Raw genomic sequence first — 21128 nt, forward strand, 5'->3', positions numbered from 1 at the left:
TATTTAATGGTAACCTCACTCGAACATTGAGGGGATCCGTGTCCAATTACATTAAGAAGCAAATGTCAATGGATCCAGCAGATGTTGTCCTACACTGTTACCGAATGTCGTTTAACTGATGCAGGGAACACAGCCACCACTAGGTGGTGTTCAAACACAGGCAGCAATTTCAGATGAGCAGACATGGGTGTTTCTTACAGGATGAATTGATTAAATATATCAGCTAGGTCTCCCACTATGATCAACTGAGTGATGTGTTCTGGTTTCCTGCTGTGATCTATTACCTGGCTGGGAGGAAAGTGGAATAATCCTGAGAGTGGGGAATGCAGTGGTGGATGTGTGATGTTGTCATCTAGCCAGTTGAATGCATCGCAGACTGTAATTAATCAGGCTGAGAAACACATGAATATAACTGCATAATCATTAACCTGCTCTCAAAAGAGATCATGCTGTAATTATATTTCTGCTAAAAGGAAAAAGCGACCGAGAGGCAAACACTCACGCTTCAGTTTTATTTTTTTATTACATGTTAAGCTATAAATGTTGCAACAACAGAGCAGATTCTTGACTGGATCTTTAACGCTTAGCAAAACTGCAATAAGCTACAAGGAATACATGATGATACATACCAAAGCATTTGCAAAGAACACTTTAAGAAACTGTAGAAACAGTATGAAATGTCCACTCTGGAAAATATTTTACTTGAATAATGTTTTGCACTCAAAAACTTTACAAAATGTCACCGATGGTGTTAGTCGACTGATGAGTCATTGGAGTATTTTATCCATTTACTGCCTTCCTTGTTTCTAGTGTGACCTTTTGACATCGGAATTCATAAATATACATCAGAAATTGGCATTACTGCAGTCACTGGCACCTTAAAATTGTGTTCATTTTGATGACACCTAAAACTATTATTTCAATATTATTTTTTTTATAGATGACAACAGCTTTCAGAAATGTTTTTATATGCCTTCAGGCGAAATGGCTTTGGTTCTTAGCATGCATGTCACAACCGATTATTAAATGTCAATCAAATTTGTTTTTCATCTCAGACGCACACAATAACATTCATTGTGAAAAAGCCATTTAAAATGTCATACTACTGCACACAGACAAGCTATGGAGATGTGAGCTGTGTAAACGTCTTTTTTTTTCTCTACTGTCTTACCTCTCAAAATGAAATAATGCCTGTCATCAACAATGAATGTGAAGAGCTGAAGATTGTACATGGCAGGAGGTGGACCATTCATCAGCTCGTGTGGAGAAATGCATGCAAGTGTTTTAATCAGCTCCAAAAAACATTTGATGTGTGTGATACAGCGAACAGGCAGTAAGGTAAACAGAGTAGATGTAATTAGATTACATAACACTAGAAGAATGTGCTGTCTTCCCTTCTGTTAGTGTCCACTAACAGAAGTGTGTGCCGCTCTCCAGGCAGGCTCCTTTCATCTCATTAGATAGAACACTCTTTCTGGAAGTGGTCGAAGAGGGGGCGGGGGGTGAATGGCGGTGGGGCTGGGGGTGGTTGGGGGGGGGGGGGGGGGGGGCAGAGCCCTAAGGACAGTTGCGGAGTTGCTCCCTCTACGCCGTGTTGTGGAAAAGAATGGGCTTGACCATGCCTGAGAGAATCTTGGGCACATGGACACTCACAATCTCTGAGATCATCTCCGGGAAGTTGACATGCATCTGCAGGGACTGAGCTTGGATGAACAGATCGTAGGTGAACTGGTGCAACTTCCTCACAATCTGAGATGAAGAGACAAAAAAAAAAAAAAAAAAAAAAAAAAAAAGAAAGAAATCTGTGAGAATTTTCGCAACAAAAATGATTAAAAAAAAATAAAAATAAATGTGTACAGGGTTGAAAAAGAAAACACAGTCTGGCAATAAAAGACATAACAAATGACACTGAAGCCTGTCTTTTGACACGGGCCTTAAGAGATAACATCTTTAAAAGCTAATAGTCAGAGCTCCGCAGTTAGGGTAAAGCTGAAAAGGTTCTCAACCGAAAGTCCTGATCAGCTCTGGTCTTCTGTCTAAAGGGCCCTGCCAGACAATCTCGAGCTGCCCTCCATCTCATGAGGCACAAAGCTGAGCATTTAAGTGTAAATCCACAGTGACAGACAAGAGGCTGAAACTGCCGCAACTCAGGAGTTCTTCTGGTCATGCCCATATCAATGAGGTTTCTTCCTTTGTCAAGTCAGTGAAGTATTAAAAGTTCAAACTGCATTTAAGGAGGAAAGTGGTTGGTATACACCCTCTAGTGGTTGCAACTACGGAGGCTCCTCATTCATGACTCATGTTTTAGCTATGTAGGCGTAGTTTTGGTAGTAATACAAATATAGCCACATAGGGCAATAAACTGTTGACTATAACATACACTATGATAAAAATGATTGCTAAAATATTTGATGTCAGATTCTCAGGCCTTCTGAAACCTTTATGTTGATGGTAGTGATAAATATATTTTTAAAAACAGACAACTCACAGCACATCCTGACATATCCATATGTTGTTCAGATAAAAAAGTGTAAAATTAAAATTAATTTCAGGTTCTAGTAACTTTATTTATCTTGGCTACAGGATATTCCCAGATGTTGAAGCTAAACTAATGATGCAAAAGAGAAAAAAAAAACACATCATGACCCTTTAATTTGGTAACATACATGAAGACATATCTCACAAGTCTGTTGTTTGTAAGTGAGAATACTTTTACCACTTTTCTGGCCTCTACTTCAAATTAAATAATATATAAAAATGGAAAATCACTGTCAGACTGTTCTTCATTAAATCAGATAAAAATACAATTCATCTCATGGTTTTTAAACTGTAAAAGTCTGCTGCTATCGTTCTTTTAAGGTATTTGAATAACAGTCACGTTGACCTGATAAAGAATAAGTGTTTCTAAGAAATAGTTAACTATCCACAGATGGCTGAACCAATAAAAATGATATGCAGTATTATTTCAATGGCACACAATTTTATAGTTCAAATATTAAAAGACAGAACGAAGTCAGTCAATCGACTCAGTCCTTTTATTGTTTTAATTTGCCCTGGATTTTATCTGGACAAATAAAATCTGGTCAGGAACCTGTCTCCCTTCCCAAATAGGACAGAGAGCATGTTTTGTTTCTCTCAACGGTTTGAGTACGGATGGAAAAACTCACAGCGTTTGTGGGTTTAAAAGTGAGAAATAAAAGCTAAAACACGGACGTACATGCAGAGCAGCTAAAGTTAGAATAAAATGAAAAATAGCAGGTGTAACACTCCACTGTCTGCTGGCGGAGGCAGTACAGAGACGCTGAAACAGCATCCAAAGTGGATGTGTAACCCAGGTTATCATTTAGAAAAAAAATACAAAGCTATTACTTATGTCTGGATGTTTGCAACTTCTGTTTGCAAATTAATAAAAATAAATGATTGCTTGAATTTTAAATGTAATAATAATTTTAACTATAAAAACGTCTTTCCTAGTTAGTTGGGAGGTGCACTTTGATCTCCATTATTTTCTGCTTAAGTAGGTCTGTGACACGAACTAAGATGACATTTCTATAAAAGTTCAGTCACAGTATGGTGCGTTTTCATGTGTAATGGAGTGGCGTGTATTACCGACTGGAGGTAGTCCAGCAGCTGCGTGAGCTGAAACAGTCTCTGTGTCCGGGTGGTCTCTCCGCGGTGGCTGGACAAGCGGTCCAGCTCCTTGATGTAGGAGGTCCGCAGCTCATCAAAACAGTGCTGGCTCTTCAGGCCCTCCACTGGCACTGTAACCACAAAGCCAGAACACAACAATAACTCTCACAGACTTTATCCATCCCATCAATTCTCTGAAGTATGGCTGCACTCTAATGTAGTCATATTTCACTTGTTGAGTTGACATTCAAGCTATTTTTTAGACATAGTCCCAACTGACTCACTGATGCTGAAGAGGACCAGGGCCTTCATGCAGAGGAACTCCTCCTGGGTAACCTTCAGCATGCAGAACCTTTGGGAGAGCACCTTCATCCGCACACAGTGTTCATACATACTGGACACTTGCATCCGCTGGCTGTGTGGAAGGGTCAGGGGGAAAAAAAACAGCATGAGAGGGGAAGAAGGAGCACAAAGTGTGACAAAAGATGAAGTGTGAAGCCAGGAGAGGGTTAGACAGAGAGAAATATAGAAAGGAGAAAGACAATTAATGGTATCAGAGACAAGAGTGGAGAAAAAAGAAAAGAAAAAGCAGCCGAGGTGAGGAAAAAAAAAAATGAGTTAGATGGATAATAGAAAAAGAGAATGACAGAGAGGCAGAGAAAAATGAGGGTCAGCAACAAGGGCAGGCATATCCATTACCATGCAGGTCAGCAGCAGCCCAATAGAGTGACAGAGGTCTAATGCAGGCGGAATGAGTGTTTTGCTAATGTTGCACAAAACACCAGCCAATTGAAAGCTGCTCTGAGGGCCTGTGACCGGCTGCACAATCCTGAGCCTCTTTTTGCACAACACAGTACTGATAAGAGACAGCAGTATTATTTATCTAAATCATGTACAGTGATTGGTAACACAAAACTCTGCGTTCAGTTTTTAAAGTACAAAGAAAAGACAAAAGACGGGAGTGGAAGTGTCAGAAACAGTTTTTGATCGAGGCTGGAAGGTTGCGGTGCAAATCATAATTTATAAAAGTGAAAAAAGTAACGTCTAAGTGCTGGAGCGGATCTTGAGAAGTGATGGCTGGTTTTGTAAAGATAAAATGGAATAAATCATTTGAGGTGATCCCTCTGCGGCCACATTTATCATAGCAGCACACGCTTGTTTACGTTCTCGCCTAAAAAGAGACATTCAATCTTCAGTCTTCCTCTGAAAGTCTGTATCCCACTGAGTCTTTCTTTCCAGTCATTTTGACAGGCGAAATCTAATGAAACTAAAATAAACAAAAAAAAACTCCGTGATTATTACAACTGATTAGGCCCAAACAAACGTTCCTTTGTTTGTTACACACACAGTGTCGGGTTTGGCAAACTATTCTTAACTTGTGGATGTTAAATTTCTGGAAAACTTGCTGGGTAAAGTAAAGATTATTTGTGACTTACTCATTGAAGACCAGGTCTGGAGCAAAGTAGAGCATGGAGCTGTTAGTAAGTGTGTAGGACCTCCAGCCCAAAGCAAACACCATCACTCCCATCCACGACAGCTGAATTACTGACATCTGATCATCCACATGGAGGTCCCGGAAACCTGTCAACAACAATCATCTTTATCAAAAGCATAAAACAAGTCGTAAAACATGATACAATAACCATTATCCGCACAATTTAATTCATAAACTACTGATAACAAACAAACAAACACTGCACAGTATTTCCAGGCTGACATTCTTGGCTTATGTAAGAACATATCCCCCTCTAGTGGTTAATACTGGAATAAATTGTTTTGCATGGCACAGAACTCGCTGGAGCACTGTAAGTTAAACTGGTTCAAAATTCCAGCACGATGCCATCTTTTGACTAATGTATTGAGGCTTTTCCCAGTTTTTAGAACAGACTTTAGATACATTTCCTGATTGCTCAATTGGTCATCTGAGTGGCTGTGAAGCTTATTTTACACAAGTGAAGCTCCTTTCTGCGTGATCCTTAAGGCTCGCTGAGTGCTTACTCAATATTGTTGACAACCCAACCTTCCTGTGTTACATTTTGCAGGAGATATAGATGGTTTGTCTGGCGATAAAGTGAACCTGAAACAACTACAACAGCAATTTAATGAACAAGGCCTGTTCATAAACACCTACTTGCATATTGTTACCTTGGCTCACACTCGTTTACCTGGTATTGCCTTGGCCCAGCGTACCACTGTAACCAGCTGTCTTTCCCCCAGCTCGTTGAGGCTGGTAAGCAAGGACGCAGGGCTGTCTGGCTGCGCAGGGTCGTGTCCGGCATTGACCACAGCTGGCTCAATGGCCTGCAGGATGCTGAGCAGGGACAGGCAGGAGCGCATGGTTGGGGGAATACGGAGAGCCAGGGCCTGCGATGCTGCTGAAGATACACAAGCCAGAATGATACACAAATCAGAAGAACAGCAGCAATAAAAGAAAGTATCAAATCTTTTATTGCAAAAGTATTCTTAGTGGTGGGTTAGCGTGATATTTGCGCTTGCGTGCCACTAATCCGTACCACCTTGAGCCCTGGCAGCTGCATTTCCAGACTCCAAGACTACATCTTTCTTCACTGCCCTTTCTTCTTTCTCTCCGTGCCCCCAGGCAGCTGGGTGCAGCTCCTCCTCTCCGTTCCTCGTCTGTCCGGCTCCCTTCAGCCTACGACCTGGTAGTGGCCACACACAATACGAGACAGAGGAGCGAAAAGGAGCCAGGAAGAGTCAATTACAACTTGTTTTGTCTAATTATTAGACAATACATAACTGAGAAAAAAAAAATGCACCTACTACAAATGGGGCTATATCAAAACCATGTCAGAAAGTTTTTGATCATTGGCCACCAGGGGTGAAAAAAAAAAAAGAAGAAGCTTTTTTTGACCCCTGTTGAAATAAATTTGCAACACTGTATTCAAGCTGGAACAGCTCTGACCAGTGAATGCAAGACATCTAGTCTCACATAATTAGCCTTTTTTTCGACTGCAGTTTGCCGGTTCTGGAGAATGGACAGACTGCATCCATATATGTTTCTGTTATAGGGGGGGGACCCTTGTTTTTTTGCATTTCTTACATCTAATCACAGTCATCTTGGAAGTTCAGGATGCAAGCGACATGCCCTTGCAAAATAATGTCATTTTGCTGGCTCGGGGGTTGTTGATGTTTCTTGTTGCTGTCGGGAATTTGAAAATGGTCACACACACACACAGCAGAAGGGGAGGAGAATGTCAACTGAAATAATCGGCCAATGGCATGTTTATGCCAACATTCTCCACGCGGTGAGACAAACTATGAAGTATCCTCACCCCATTAACCAGACACACACTTTTCTTTCTCCCTTATTCTTTACCTTTTAGACTCATCCCCGACATGAAGCACCTCTTTAGGCGACACGAAGCACAGTTTTTCCGCCTCAGTTTGTCGATGGTGCAGTCATTCCGGCTGGCACACAAGTGGTTCTGCTTACCTGGAGGCACACAAAAGTCCTGGAGGATGAGGAGAGCGAGTTCAACAGTGCCTAGGCTTCCACTCATAGCAACGATATGTGGGTGTTTGCTGATAACAAAATAACTGGTCCTTATAAAGTCAGGTCACTGTGCCCTGTCTGCATGAGAGAGCAAGTGGGTGTAAGAAATTAAATCAGTGGACGATTCATTGTGTGTGCGCGCCAGAGTGTGTCACACCCACCTGCAGCGGCCCTCTTGAAGAATACTTTGCAGCTGCCACAGGTGACCGCTCCATAGTGACAGCCCGAGGCGTCGTCGCCGCACACCTGACACACTCTCCTGTCTGACAAGTACACACCTGGAAAAAAGCCGTCATGCCTGGGCATACAGACAGGCACAAACATAATGTTGTTATTTATGTTGTTTTTAAAGGATTCAAAAATGGCATACAAACAGTTGTGGCTCTTTTAGCTAGAATAAGCCCATCAAAGTATGAAGGCAGACAGTCAAACAAACATTAACATAAAACTTGGTTCACTGGGTCTGTCTTTACAGTGTTCAGCTGGCGGTTAGGACATTGAGTGTCCTAATTCCTTAAAACCAATCCATTTACCCCTCATGACTGACTGCATGACAACAAGAAAAGTCACTTTCCAGACAATTAAAACTGAAATTAAAGAATGCCAGAGAGACTTTAAAAAAAAAAAAAAAATCAGTAACTGCCAATAAAACATCTTCTTCCATCAACAGCAGGTGCCGTATTTCTTGCTTATAGCGACACTGATACATTAACTCATACTGCGTAGACACTTGGGTAGTTCGTCCCAGCACAAATTTCAGAGATTTCTGGAAAGGCGGCGATAAGATGAACTTTGATTCACTTTAGCTTCATGCTGAAACACTTTGTTGGCCAAGGCCAGCTGGAGCACATGGGGCTGTTAGAGCACACATGATTTATTGCTGAGCAGAAACTGAACACACTGGGCTTCTACAATGTATCAATGGAAGTAATAATCATATAACATAATAAGCAGGTTTTTTGCATGGCGAAGTCCAAAGATGCCCTGTGGCCCTTTAAAGATATGTAAAGAAATTAAGTATGAAATCCAGTTAAACAGTGCACCTTCCATTATAACTGAAATTTTTAATAATCACACTACTCTAATAGAAAATGACAAAAGGCTTGATGGAAGCCACAACACACACGCTCACGCTGCAACTGCCCTTTTGTTTCAGGTTGGAGACACATGAGAAAGATGAGTGTGAATGAGTGGCACAAAAGAACGTGTGTGGCAGCTCTGCTCTCCTGACCTGCTACAAATGAAAGGAAAGTTTCAACAAATCGTTCAAATCTGGTATTTACCTGAAAGTGCGATCTGTGCAATCCACCCAAACTGAAGGTTCAGTCTTGATAGTGGAAAAACTGGTTTGCGCTTGAGGAGTTGCGCTTGAGTAACTTTCCACTTGGCCATAGCTTTGTGCCATCGCTGGCCGTATACCACCTCTACCACCCTGATCACTCCTGCTGTACCAGGCACAGTGACATTCCTGCCTGGATCCAAGGGAGATTTGCCCGCAATTACAATATTTACGCAACAAATTATGTCCGCCGGATTCGCCTCTTTGCGGCTCGGATCGGTCGCTGAATGCGCGCTCATTTGCGCACCATACACCCGGGGACTCTCTATATAGGCTTGAATTGGCAGAGTAGGCAGGATACGATTTCCAAGGTACGACCTCAGCCACAAGAGACGGCGCGGACAGCTCTGCCACCGGGTTCATGAACAGATTTGATTCCTTGCAGACATATCTGGATATCACCGAGCCACGCGTCAGCGTTTGCGCGCTGTCCATTTCGCCCGATCTGAACAGATCCATGCAGCTCACCTGCTCTATGTCATGACACACTTCTCCAAAGTCGTCCTCTCTAAGACTACTCTCACTCGGGATGTATCTGCTGCCTCCTGAGTTGATATGTCCAGCCGTCCCTAACTCCGGCACTCCGCGGTAACTCTTGCCCACAGTGGGATCGCAGTCTGCAAAGGCGCTGCTGGAGCACTGGTTCATGTTATTATTATTGAGCGGAGCGGAAACTGAATCCAAACCCAAAGACACTGACACTGCTTTACTCAGCTCAGAAGTCGGGCACGCGTAGATATCAGCAGTATCCAACCGATCCCTTTCATTCATTATAAAAAGGTTTGATGTATCTTGTATGTCGGACAAGCTCGAGCGAAAGGCCATCTCCGGCTCACGTCTTGGAGTCAACGCAGTGCGCTGGGGCACAGAGAACAAACAAAACAAGACTTTCCAGGCGAGAAAACGCCTACCCAGTGAGACGCCACTCGGGTGTCTCAGCAGATGGGTAATTCAGATCAGTCGACGACGTAGGTTGCACAAGGGAAGGACGTCCCGTCAATCTCGTCCACGAAAGAAGGACTAGTGAACTTTTCCTGTCCCCATTTCCAACGCCGTAGCTTATTCCCACGTAACTGAAATGCACATCCTGAGTAACTGATAGAAATCGCGCAAGAGGACGTTGACCTTTGACAAGTCGACCGGTTTAGTGAACTGGCCCGAATGTAACTTATTAGCTCAATTGAAAACCTCCAGTTGCTGGGTGCAAAAAAAAAAAAAAAAAAAAAAAAAAAAAAGTACGCATGTCTCGCGAGAATAGCCACGAGCAGTGTACTATAGCACACCATTGTACGACAGGTTGCTGCCCTGCTTCTCAGTGGTACCTTGAGTTATGGCTGTTTCCTGCTTATTTTAGTCATGAGCTCGCTTGTAACGTCTAGCTCACACAAACAATTGTAAATGCAGGATAAGTATAGCCTGAATAAGGCGGGCTGCACAACCACTGATTTTCAAACAGACAAATAAAGATGTAAAATATATTTAGCCTGGTATAGGGGTGGTCAGTGTAGGGTCAGCAACAAGACAAGGGTGTAGAAAAGTCAACTGACTTTCTGAAGACTTTTATATTAGATTACATTATTTAACTATTATCCAGTAAAAAAAAGAAATTAAAAAAAGGACAAACATGATTTTTTGTTAGACAGTCGTTGCTGAGCTGTTTAAACCCTCTTTTACGCAGGGAATGAGAATTCACTCATGCAGTGACAGGAGATGAAGTTAGAGTTCACCAGGAGCAGTGTAACTTTTTATTTACTGTTTATTCATATTACACACTTGTATCTGAACGTGATAATTGGCGAGTTTGCTTCATTAGGCCTGTTGAAGGTGAAAGTCTCAGGAATGCGCACAGCAAACTGATTGTGTTTCTCTGCATTTTATTTCTGAGAGAAAGAAAAAAGGATTTCACATTTAGTTGGAATGATAACAATTGCCTTAAATATCATTGCTTCAATTAATCAACATTGATAAGTTTTTCAATAGGGCACATTGAAAATGCAATTGTGTGTAATCAGACCTGACAAGGACAACAGCAAACCTTTTCATAAATGAGAGCAATATGTTCGTTTTTTCCCCCTGTGAAATTAAAAATGTATTTCCAAGGACAGTTGTCATTTGTTTTAGTCACTTGTTTACCAATGAAATCATATCATGAACATCAAAGCACAAGAACATATAGTGTATAATATAATTTGTCATCATATTCAAACAGTTATTTCAGGTTGACTTACTATTTTTGATAATCTGTGTCTGTATTACTACACTACAATCTCTCAGTGTGTCCATTTCTTCATCTACCCTGATCTCGCCTTCAGTCTGAGAGGGCCAGCAGCAGATTGCTTCACATGGACTCAAATTCATCAATGCGTTGCTTAGTGTTGCCCTGACGTATCTGACGAAGGGTCTTGTATTTGTCACGGCCCGCTTTTACATTCTCAGCATGTATCAGGTCATTGTGGGTCTTTTTGCTCTCGTCTACAGCTCCAGCCAGCTCAGCGCTCAGGAACTGAAAAAGAACACAAACATACAGTGAATAAAATCCTCTTACCTGAGACCAAGGGACTATTCAGATGCCTCATCCCTCTCCCCTACACTCCCCTTAATCCCATCTGGAAACACTCTATTGTCCGTAGTTATTAAGTCCATTTTTGTGTTGAGTCATCTGTACCACATCAAATCTTGTTTATGGCTGTGAGACAGACACCATGCATGAGATTTGCAACTTGAATGGAACTCAAAAGAATGATAATGTCGCATCAGTGTTTAATTATCTAAAGTGCACTTATTTCTGGTGAAACACAATTTGTTTTGTTAATTAAGCTGACATCTTTTCTGGAGAGTCAAAACCTTTGTATAACTATGTCAACAAACAGCACAGAGAAAGAACCAAAACACTTTGCAAATCTTTAACAAAACAACAGAGTAGAAAGTGTGATAAAGTCCCAAGTATGGAGGAGGTCAGGTGTAGTTGGATGGAACAAACACAAGACTTTCACCTGCTTGTCTGGTATTCAAGTCTGTGAGAAAGCAAAAGTCAATGTGGGTATCTTTTAGGTCATTTTTGTAAGTAAGGTACAAAACTTATTTAACTTATTAAAGTTACTTCAAGTAACTTGTGTAGCATGTAATGCAACATACCTAAAATGACCTTTTTTTTTTTTTTTTTTTTTTTTAACCCAAACCATGACGTTTTTCTAAATCTAATCACATGGTTTTCGGGGGTCAAACCTATAGCACCTACACACACCCTCACACCTACAGGGGAAGCAAAACGTGACATTGATGATCGTGTTGTCTACTGACAGGTGTATCAAACACTAGATTCCCCATCTTAGTTATCCTGCTAGCATGCAAACAGTTACTAACAGTGAAAGTCATTATAATTCATTGATTGGTATGGGTATCATTAATGTTAATTAATATTTCAGTCTTGTCTAAAATAGTGGAGTGCATAGCAAACAGCTGACATGGTTCATAGAGCAACGGAGCCAGAAATGTATTGGCATGAGGGAAGTTTGTTCCTCACTTTAATGCAGTCTTGTTTTGTTGGATCTATCATCTACAGTACTCAAGAAAACTGGCCATTTACTTACTCTCATTAGTTTCAGCACTTAGCTGGGGTGATTTCTAATTTACAGAACACTATTCACAGATCCTGAAGCTTTTTAATTAGAAAACTGATGGCATTTTGTGATTCATTTGTCTGCAGGACAGGACTCCAGGACTGTTAACCTCCATCTGGACATGACCTCTGACCAGAAAGTGATAAAGAGATAGGCAGACTGTTTAATAAGACATCTGCCTACCTGATCTTACCTTGAGATTATTCTGCAGTCTCTGGTTCTTCTGAGCCTCTGTGACTCTCTCCTCCTCGCTGCGATCTCGGACCATGCCTGGATAATTCAGCTCAGCACTCGCCTCTGCACTGCTCTCGTCCGTTTCGTCGTGCTCGTGCATGTGAGGATGGACTGAATTCTGGATGTGGACACCCGTGACTTTAGTCTTCAGCTCCTCTTTGGTTCGTTCCAAATCAGCTTCTACCGTCACCGCCTGTCAACACACACGACTTGCAGTGAAGCGCTGTGGTTGGATATTTATATAAAAGTGGCCCTGTACATTTCTTCGAGAAATTGATATTGCCTGTTCGAAACATGGGACAGCCCATTCCAACCTTACAGAAAAAACACATGCATTTCCCATATTTTTCACATGGGACACGTGATTTCATGTATCACATATGTTTACCACATGTTCAGTATTTGATAACATAAGGAAAATAAGTGGAAATGTTTTCACATGGGAATCTACATGGGCTTCACACATTACACCATGAAAATGTTCCAAAACCACGTTTCACATGTGCACAATCACATGTGCTCACGAGTTTTTTCACGTGAAATTCACGTGATTTGTCTGCAAGCAAAAAAGCTCTGTGCCACGACACTAAACTAAATAAATTGTCTTTTTGAGAATAAAGGATAGCAGGATGGTCTTTAGTGACATCTGACATTTTTACCTCTACATGTATTTAAAGGAGCTTTAGAAACTGTATCTTTCTTTCTCTGTGAACATTAGCGAATACATAAATAAAAACAATACGATGGTGAGTCATTTAAGCAAGCAAGCCTTCCATTTCCTGTTAAATCCCTTTAGTATTGCACTCACTACATAGTTGTCTTGTATGAATAGTTATTTCTCAGCATTAAGTTGTGCGCCAACAGTCTCCAACTTCATTAGAAAACAGAAATAATAAGTACTTTCATATCATGTGGACACAACACGCAAGTTCAGTATCGTATTCCTTATGTATATGCTAAGTTGGTTTGCATTGTCTTTACATGAACTCAAAAAGTAATTTTTGCATTTACATTTAAGTTTTTCCTTTACCTTTCAGGGGTTGAGGTTTGCTGTATGGTTGGCGCAAATACAGTGACATGGTTAACTTAAGGTTGATGCTTTGCTTCAATTTTACCCAGAACTAGTGTTAGAAATCCCTCTTTGCTCATGTTTGATTCATCCTTTCTCTCTTTTGTGGTTCTTTCTTTCATTCACACTCACCCTTTTCTGCCATCTTTTTGCCTCGTCGTCCTTTATCTTCTTGGCGTCTTCCAGCTGTGAGATCTTAGAGGTAAGATCTGCTAGCTCAGTGGCCTATACAACCGTGGACACAAATGGAAAGAGAGTTAAGAGTGCTCCTGATCTCAGGTCATTGTGCTCTGGTTGTGCGTGCAACTGTGTCAGAGAGTGTGAGTGTGAGTGTGTGAGTGAGTGAGTGAGTGTGTGTGTGTGTGTGTGTGTGTGTGTGTGTGCGCGGATGTGTGTGCATGTGCAATATACTGCATGTTTATAAGCAGCACTAGTGCTCAGGTTGATGTCTTTCAACTGAAACTGATCTATTTTTCTGTCAAAGAAAATAATGAATTTAATGAACAGAATTGTTTCTGACTTTGATGACTTAATCTACGAGTCACAGCAACAATGTAAGTGAATTGAACTTTAAGATTTTCAATGCTTTATGTTAAGAGGAAATCCACTTAAAATGAATGAAAAGGTGTGGTGCATGAATAACTACCAAGCTTTCCTGGTTCTTGATCTGGGTTTTAGAATGGTGTAGCAGGGCTGCTTTTGCCTCCACTGCAGCTCTGCGGTCCTTGTCCAGGCGCTCTGCCTCCTTCTGAGCAATTGTTCTCTCCTTCTCTAACTCGAGCGCCCTACGAGTCTGCTCCTCCAGCTCTGAAATGCCCATGCCCAAAAAACACATCCAACACACGCCCATCAAACACATCCCAACATGTCCACATACTATAAGCTTTACAGCAACCCTGAAGTCAGAAATGTATTGAGATATCAAGCTATACTTTAACAGAATTAAATAAAGCAAAAGTTAAGAAACATTTGTATTCAGAAAGTTGTCAGACCATCTTGAGCTCTTTTTGTCTGTTCTTCAATCTGTCTCAATCTCTCCATCAGCTCCATGGTCTCATGAGCAATCTTCTCTGTTTCCTTCTCAGCGTTTTCTCGCTTTTTTTTCTCACTCTCGAGCAGAGCCCTGACAGGAGAATTGTGCATAAATACACATCTGAAAAAAAAACTTTATCTCCTGACAGTTCTTTCTTAAAGCAGCAAAGCAGCGAGAACACAGTGTAAACTGTGAAAAATAAGCCTTCATTATTTTGCCCTTCCTTACCTCTCCTTTTGCCTCTTGTTCTTCTCCTCCCTGGCTTGGGCCTTCATCTGCTGCACCTCGATGGTGTCAGGTTTACGTCTGCGCATGTACAGGTCATGATTCCCCATGCACAACGCCAGGATGCGTTTGTTGATGCGAAGACGAGGCACATAGAAAACAAAGTCCTGGATCAAACAAGAATCAGCGTCAGTGATTGCCCAAGGGTTGATTTCTGATGCGTCATTAGTACATATGATCTGTTTTACAGTTAAACATGGTTTAAAATAATCCAAAAGGATACATTTGTTTTTTTTAAATGTCATTAATTTCCCCTAAACTCTTGGAGTAAACTCCTTAAGTCTGTGCATGCAGTCAGAAGGCAAGTTGGACCGAGGGACTAAACTAATGTTTGCAAATGAGATCAAGTAGCAGCTGCTCTCATTACACTGCTTGCTGTAATTTATGTATTTGGACAATTTTCACCAGTTACTAAAATACAGGATTTTCTCACACCTCCTGTTTACGGCCCCCGTGAACAAATATGAGCAGACATATCTTTGAAGACGTATTATATCTGTAGGATCTTGTACGTAGTTGTGAAAATGTTTACTTAAAAGCTGCTAATGCTCAATAAATTGAGAAGGAACTCTAGGCAGGCCGCTCAACAGAGACTGCCCTCCTTGCTGTCTCTGAGCAGCTTCACACTGCTGGAGCAGCCTCTCTCCTCTGTCCTGATCCTTCTTGGCCTTTCCGCTGCATTTGACACAGTGAACCATCAGATCCTTATTTCCTCCTTCAGGACCTCGGTGTCTCAGGCTCTGCTCTCTCCCTGTTCTCATCCTCCCTCAACGACCGCACTTACCGGGTAACTTGGAGAGGATCTGTGTCTGAACCTTGTCCTCTCACTACTGGTGTCGCTCAAGGCTCTGTCCTGGGTCCCCTCCTCTTCTCTCTGTACACCAACTCTCTCGGCTCTCTCATTCACTCGCATGGCTTTTCCTACCGCAGCTATGCTGATGACACCCAACTGATCCTCTTTTTTCCCCGATCTGAAACACAGGTAGCCGCACGAATCTCTGCCTGTCTGACTGACATCTCTCAGTGGATGTCCTCACACCACCTGCAAATTAACCATGACAAGACTGAACTACTTTTCCTTCCAGGGAAAGGTTCTCCCACCCTCGACCTGACTATTACCTTTGACAACTCCGTGTTAGCCCCGACCCTGACTGCTAGGAACCTCGGTGGAACACTCGACAGTCAACTCTCCCTTACTGACAACAACACGTTCCTGTAGATACATGCTGCACAACATCAGGAGAATACGTCCTGTTCTCACTCAGAAGGCGGCGCAGGTTCTGGTCCAGGTTCCGGTCCAGGTTCTGATCCAGGTTCTGGTCCAGGCTCTGGTCATCTCAGGTCTGGACTACTGTAACTCCCTCCTGGCAGGTCTACCTGGTAGTGCCATCCGACCTCCGCAGCTCATCCAGAATGCAGCAGCTCGACTGGTCTTTAACCTCCTAAATACACTCCCACTACTCCGCTCCTCCACTCCCTTCACTGGTTACCAGTAGCCGCCCGCTTCCGTTTCAAAACATTGGTACTTGCGTACCGTGCTGTGAACAGATCGGGTCCAGTCTACATCCAGGACATGGTCCAACCTTACACCCCAGCCCGTTCACTCCGCTCTGCTTCTACCAATCGGCTTGTTGCTCCTTCACTGTGAGCTAAACACTCTACAAAATCACAACTGTTTGCTGTCCTGGCTCCTAAATGTTGGAATGAACTCCCCAACGACATCAGGACAGCAGAAAGTCTGTACATCTTCCGCAGCAAACTAAAAACACATCTCTTCAGACTTTACCTTAAATAGTAGCACTTAAAATGGCATTTACTTATAGCACTTTGTAGTTTGGTTTTCTTGAAGAAATTTGTACTTTCTTGATTCTTGTTGTTCTGGGTTTTGTACCCTCATGGTTGAATGCACTGATTGTAAGTCGCTTTGGATAAAAGCGTCAGCTAAATGAAATGTAATGTAATGGAGCAGCTATGTAATCCCATCCACAAGCATTATTAATTGAGTTAAGCTAAAATAAGCTCCTAGTTCAACATACCATGAAGTTGCACAGAAAGGCATTGTGTTTGTCTGACTTAAATTATGTAAAACTACCCTTTAATACAGCCTGGCAGCAGCAAATACATATACTGTGCTTTTTCTGTACAGTAGTTACCACCATTAATACTATTTTTGCATACCGGAGCTTTCTTGTCAATCGGCTTGATGACGAACTTCTTGTCATTGAAGGAAATGTTTCTGATCTCACTCCAGGGGAAACCAATTTTTGGGGTCATCCTGTAAAATATTGGTATTGTTTATCGTATGGTGGTGTCTGGTGAATTGTTAGTACGTTAGCTTGTTAAAAATATGAAATAACACAAGTTGGAGAGCCGACAGTTATTTTGCAGATCTATGAGGCTGAGGCAGTTGTGCTTTGAGCTAAACACTAAAATCAGTGAGTAAACATGCTCACAATGGTGAAAACATGTTCACCATTTCAGTCTAGCATATGAGCATGAAAGAATTTACCAATTAGAACAAGTACCAAAACACAAAGTAGTTTTTGAAGGTTATGTTTGAAAACATTGGACAAAAACTTTCAAAGTCACACAATATCCAAAATCACAGAATCAATCATCTGGGGACAATAAATGTCTGGACAAAATGTAATGGTGATCCATCCAGTAGTTTTGGTGCATTAGCTGGCAGACAAATTTGGATTTATAGAAATCTGAGTTCTTGAGCTGTGACCTACTTGTCCTTTTTGTCATAGATGTTCAGCCCCAGCGCATCCACTCCCAACCACAGCTCAGATCCTTTCTTGTTCTTGATGTTGAAGTAGTTGACCCCATACATCTCCAGGTCCTGGGCTATCTTCAGGTACTCCACCATGGCATCTTCTCTATGGTGTAGAACAGTTCAATGAGATACAAAACTCCTGTTTATGTAAAAAGTGCATCATTGCTTTCTGTTGTAAGACTGCAGTACCTCAGCAATCCTTTGTGCTCCTGATGCCACACCTGGATTCTTTCCTCCCACTGATTCTTGTTCAGCTTGTGCTGCTCCAAAACCCTGTTTTGTTTAGGTTTTTTTTTTTTTCCCCCAGTAAAGAGGATACCAGTTAGAATTCAGATGAATGAAAAAGGAATTAAGGTTACTACTAATCTGATCAGGATGCACTACCTCTGTGGCAGCAGCTTCTCTCTGGCCAGGTATCCCGGTGCGTGATAATCTACCTTGTAGTCTCCTTGTTTGACCTGAACCGCATACGAGGCCAAGAGCACCGCAGTCTCAGGTGGACAGTAAATGTCATCATTAAGGATACACTCTTTTACCTAAAACAGAGAATAAACACAAACATGCTTGATGTAACACACAAGTCCCTTATTTTCTATGATGTTTTCTTGTGTTGGTGTTAACATGTCTCACAGAGAGGAATGCTATGTCTTCTAATATTTATCTCGTGCACCTGGATCAACTTTTTTGTGCGCATGTACACCCTTACGGAAAACCCATAAGGCTTTACAGATGCTGCGGAAATCACCCTGGAACTGGTCGTTAAGATGGGTTCAACATTTTGTTTTGACGGATTCCTCACTTAAGATTGAGCCTATGGGGCAGCCTTCTTACATTAGACACACTATTACTTACATTGTGTCCGCATGTTTTTAAAGAAATGTATTATTCCTGTTATGTTAATGCAAATATTGCTTCTGTCATCATTATTATGGCCTTAGCATCGATTTAAAAGGTGTGGCTTCCTTGCATGGTATGAATAACACGTGGTGCCATTCAGGAAATGACTCACAATAACTAGGATAATTCATTATTACAATCCCATGTCTCAGTGGTGCAAAGTGACAACATGAATTCATTTTAAAAAGCCAGTTCACTTGTTAACTGATGTACACATCTCCAACCTGCAGAAAGAAGAGGCGCTGCGTTGCTTCCTGGATCAGTTCATCACCGACATCCTCAGGGTAAAACTTTCCCCTGAACTTAATCAACAAAGGGTTGTCCCTCTTAACATCTTGAGCTGTCACCTGGGATTGACATCCCACATCGGAGGGATGCCAGAGGAGTAAATACAGGCTAATTAGTCTTAAAGTATGACAAAGTTGCAGTAGCAGAACCATCATTACAATTGCATCTTCATGCAAATCAAAGGGAGTCAAGTATATCCATCAAGGGATGTAATGGTGCAAACTTTCAGCTCACCCTCTTGTTCAGCTTGAGCCAGGTGGAGAAGCTTTTGCTGTCCTGATACTGAAGGCCAAAGAACCATGTTTCTCGCAGCCCGATCGTCTTCACTATCTACACACATCAAGGAATACGATCACAATCACACGTGTGTCTGTCGAAGCACCTGTTTGATTGTAATGCACAGTGTACCTGGTCAAAAAGCTGTTTGCCAGTCGTGCTGGGCAGAATGGCAAACTCCAGCTCTGCGTCCATGGTTGTAACTCGGACATTTATCTGCCGGAGAAAACACTCACACTCAGATACAGGAGGAAAAGGTCCCCTGCTGTTCATTCATCTGTGTTTCTGGAGAAGCATCAAGGAGCAACAACTGGGTGGGAAAAAAAAGAGCACTACCAAGTCTGCAATAACATTGTTTGTTTTTTGAAACGATGCTACATTTGTTGGTTTCTTTGACAGCAAAATGACCAAAAAGAGTGTTCCTTACATTCTTCTGTTCAACCAGGAGCATCCAATCGCAAGAGGTTGGTGGGGACTATAATCAAAAAATGAAGCCCACAGTGTATTTTAGAACATAAGGTTCGTTCCATGACGCATAAGTATTAATGATGGGTCAAAACTCTGACACCATACACAGAACATATTTGCAGTTGTTGGTACAAACTGACTTTTAAAATAAAATTTAAAAAAAGCAACATAGAGGAGAAATTGTTTGCTCCATTTTTCATAAACCTTTCAAAAAAATGTGTTAAGGTTTTTGTTATTTATTATAACTCATAATAATATTAATGTAGCACAGTTGTTAGTCTTGCTAACACAATGTTTCAATTAGTACTTCTAAAAACTGAGAAAGGAAAGCTTAATTTTGCTGTTTTGTTCGATGAGACAACACTGCAATGATTCCAGGAACACTAAGGCAACAAATCAGAAACATCTGGCTTACAGACATTGCATCTTGATATGTGCTGCCCTAACGTTACTTATAAAGTTTAAGAACTATAGAATAATACCTTCTAATCAGAGCAGGTTCACAAATTTCAGTCAAGTTGGAATATAAATGTTCAAACCACACATGCCATACAATGAAAATCAATACATATACAGTGTACGAAAGCTACTTACAGTTGACATTTGTCTTTTTCTTTTCTGTAGCCGCGACACTTCTTCAGAAAGGAGCCTATAGTAGCTTTTTCTCTGCACAGTCATATGAAACTGCTTGCAATACCTACAAGGATTATACTGAATGAGAATGGACCATTGTATTGTTCCCAAGCACTTCTCGTCTGGTTAATCTTATGACAGCCCCGGCCAAAATGTTTTAAAGAGGCAGCCCTTCACTTTCTGTGAACACTTCTCCTTCAAAACTGATTAGTTTTTGACTGTGTATCATTTATGTAGACAGGATTTTTGTTTCTCAAACTTATGAAGAGACAAAATCAACAATAACGCAGCAGCACCTTATGTTCCTGTGGCCGTGAAGGTGCCATTTAAAGATTATAATCTAACAATCCTTTCAATTGATGTTCAAAGCAGATGTTGTTATGGCATACAGTGAGTTGGGGTTTAATATGGAGGTGATTACTTCACCAGCAAATAAACCTCAGTGAGGAAAACATGTTGAATTAGTGCATTTATTTATTTTCCTTGATTGTTAAAAAGTAACTTTAAAGTATCAAGAGTAAATTATCTTCAGCTCTACAAATACAGAACTAAAGATGTTTTGTATGGAGTATGAATTTGAGCTACTTGGACTTCACTTGGACTTTCTCGTTTTATATTTCTAGGGGCTTTGGGCTTTCTTAGCTTCAGATCATGGCAAGACTGAACGTTTCTGAAGAGGCAGTGCAGGGCACTCCATAATGCTTTGCAGGAAGTAGAGCTGTTATAATTATGGTGCAATCAAGCAGACCAAAAGTGACCACACTGTCAGAAGATCAATACATCAAGCCATAGAAAAATGTCTCAGTCTACAAATTTAACACAATTTGTTAAAAAAAGAATGCAAAACTTAAAAAAACCCGCAAAAGTCCAAATGCTTGACTAAGACATACCAGCATTTCACAGAGGCTGATGGACAAAAGTCCTTTTTACTAACTGATTTGAGTTAGAGATTGTAAGGAGACAGCAGGAGACAAAAAGATCAAACCCACAGTGAAATATGATGGTGAGAACATTCAAGTTTGTTTTGTGTTCTGTGCAGTTAGACACTTGCACCGAACAGGCT

General features: G+C 41.3%; 2 protein-coding genes across 5 annotated transcripts; both read right to left on the reverse strand.

Annotated features, from left to right (window-relative positions):
* Positions 1-504: 504 nt before the first annotated feature.
* LOC138211460 (progesterone receptor-like) lies at positions 505-9669 on the reverse strand. 4 transcript variants are annotated; one of them, XM_069171378.1, is made up of 9 exons: positions 8428-9669; positions 7306-7442; positions 6968-7084; positions 6147-6290; positions 5796-6002; positions 5067-5211; positions 3915-4045; positions 3610-3761; positions 505-1749 (listed from the first exon to the last, which is right to left on the reverse strand). In XM_069171378.1, the coding sequence occupies exons 1-9, from the start codon at positions 9306-9308 to the stop codon at positions 1585-1587; spliced, it is 2079 nt and encodes a 692-aa protein (XP_069027479.1). In that variant the 5' UTR covers positions 9309-9669; the 3' UTR covers positions 505-1584. The 4 variants fall into 4 exon arrangements, with proteins under 4 accessions (XP_069027479.1, XP_069027476.1, XP_069027477.1 ...); XM_069171375.1 differs by having other exon boundaries at positions 5796-6005; XM_069171376.1 differs by having other exon boundaries at positions 6144-6290.
* A 1152-nt stretch (positions 9670-10821) lies between these two features.
* LOC138211239 (moesin-like) lies at positions 10822-20110 on the reverse strand. Its single transcript, XM_069170985.1, has 14 exons — positions 20027-20110; positions 19097-19180; positions 18923-19018; positions 18625-18747; positions 17888-18039; positions 17693-17776; positions 17460-17606; positions 16903-16999; positions 14668-14831; positions 14399-14529; positions 14053-14213; positions 13539-13631; positions 12297-12530; positions 10822-10986 (listed from the first exon to the last, which is right to left on the reverse strand). The coding sequence occupies exons 1-14, from the start codon at positions 20108-20110 to the stop codon at positions 10822-10824; spliced, it is 1815 nt and encodes a 604-aa protein (XP_069027086.1).
* Between the last annotated feature and the right edge of the window lie 1018 nt (positions 20111-21128).

The sequence above is a fragment of the Embiotoca jacksoni genome, unplaced genomic scaffold (genome assembly GCF_022577435.1).
Source record: "Embiotoca jacksoni isolate LCO1_2020_lvr unplaced genomic scaffold, fEmbJac1.0.p SCAF_5, whole genome shotgun sequence".
NCBI classification, from domain to species: domain Eukaryota; kingdom Metazoa; phylum Chordata; class Actinopteri; family Embiotocidae; genus Embiotoca; species Embiotoca jacksoni.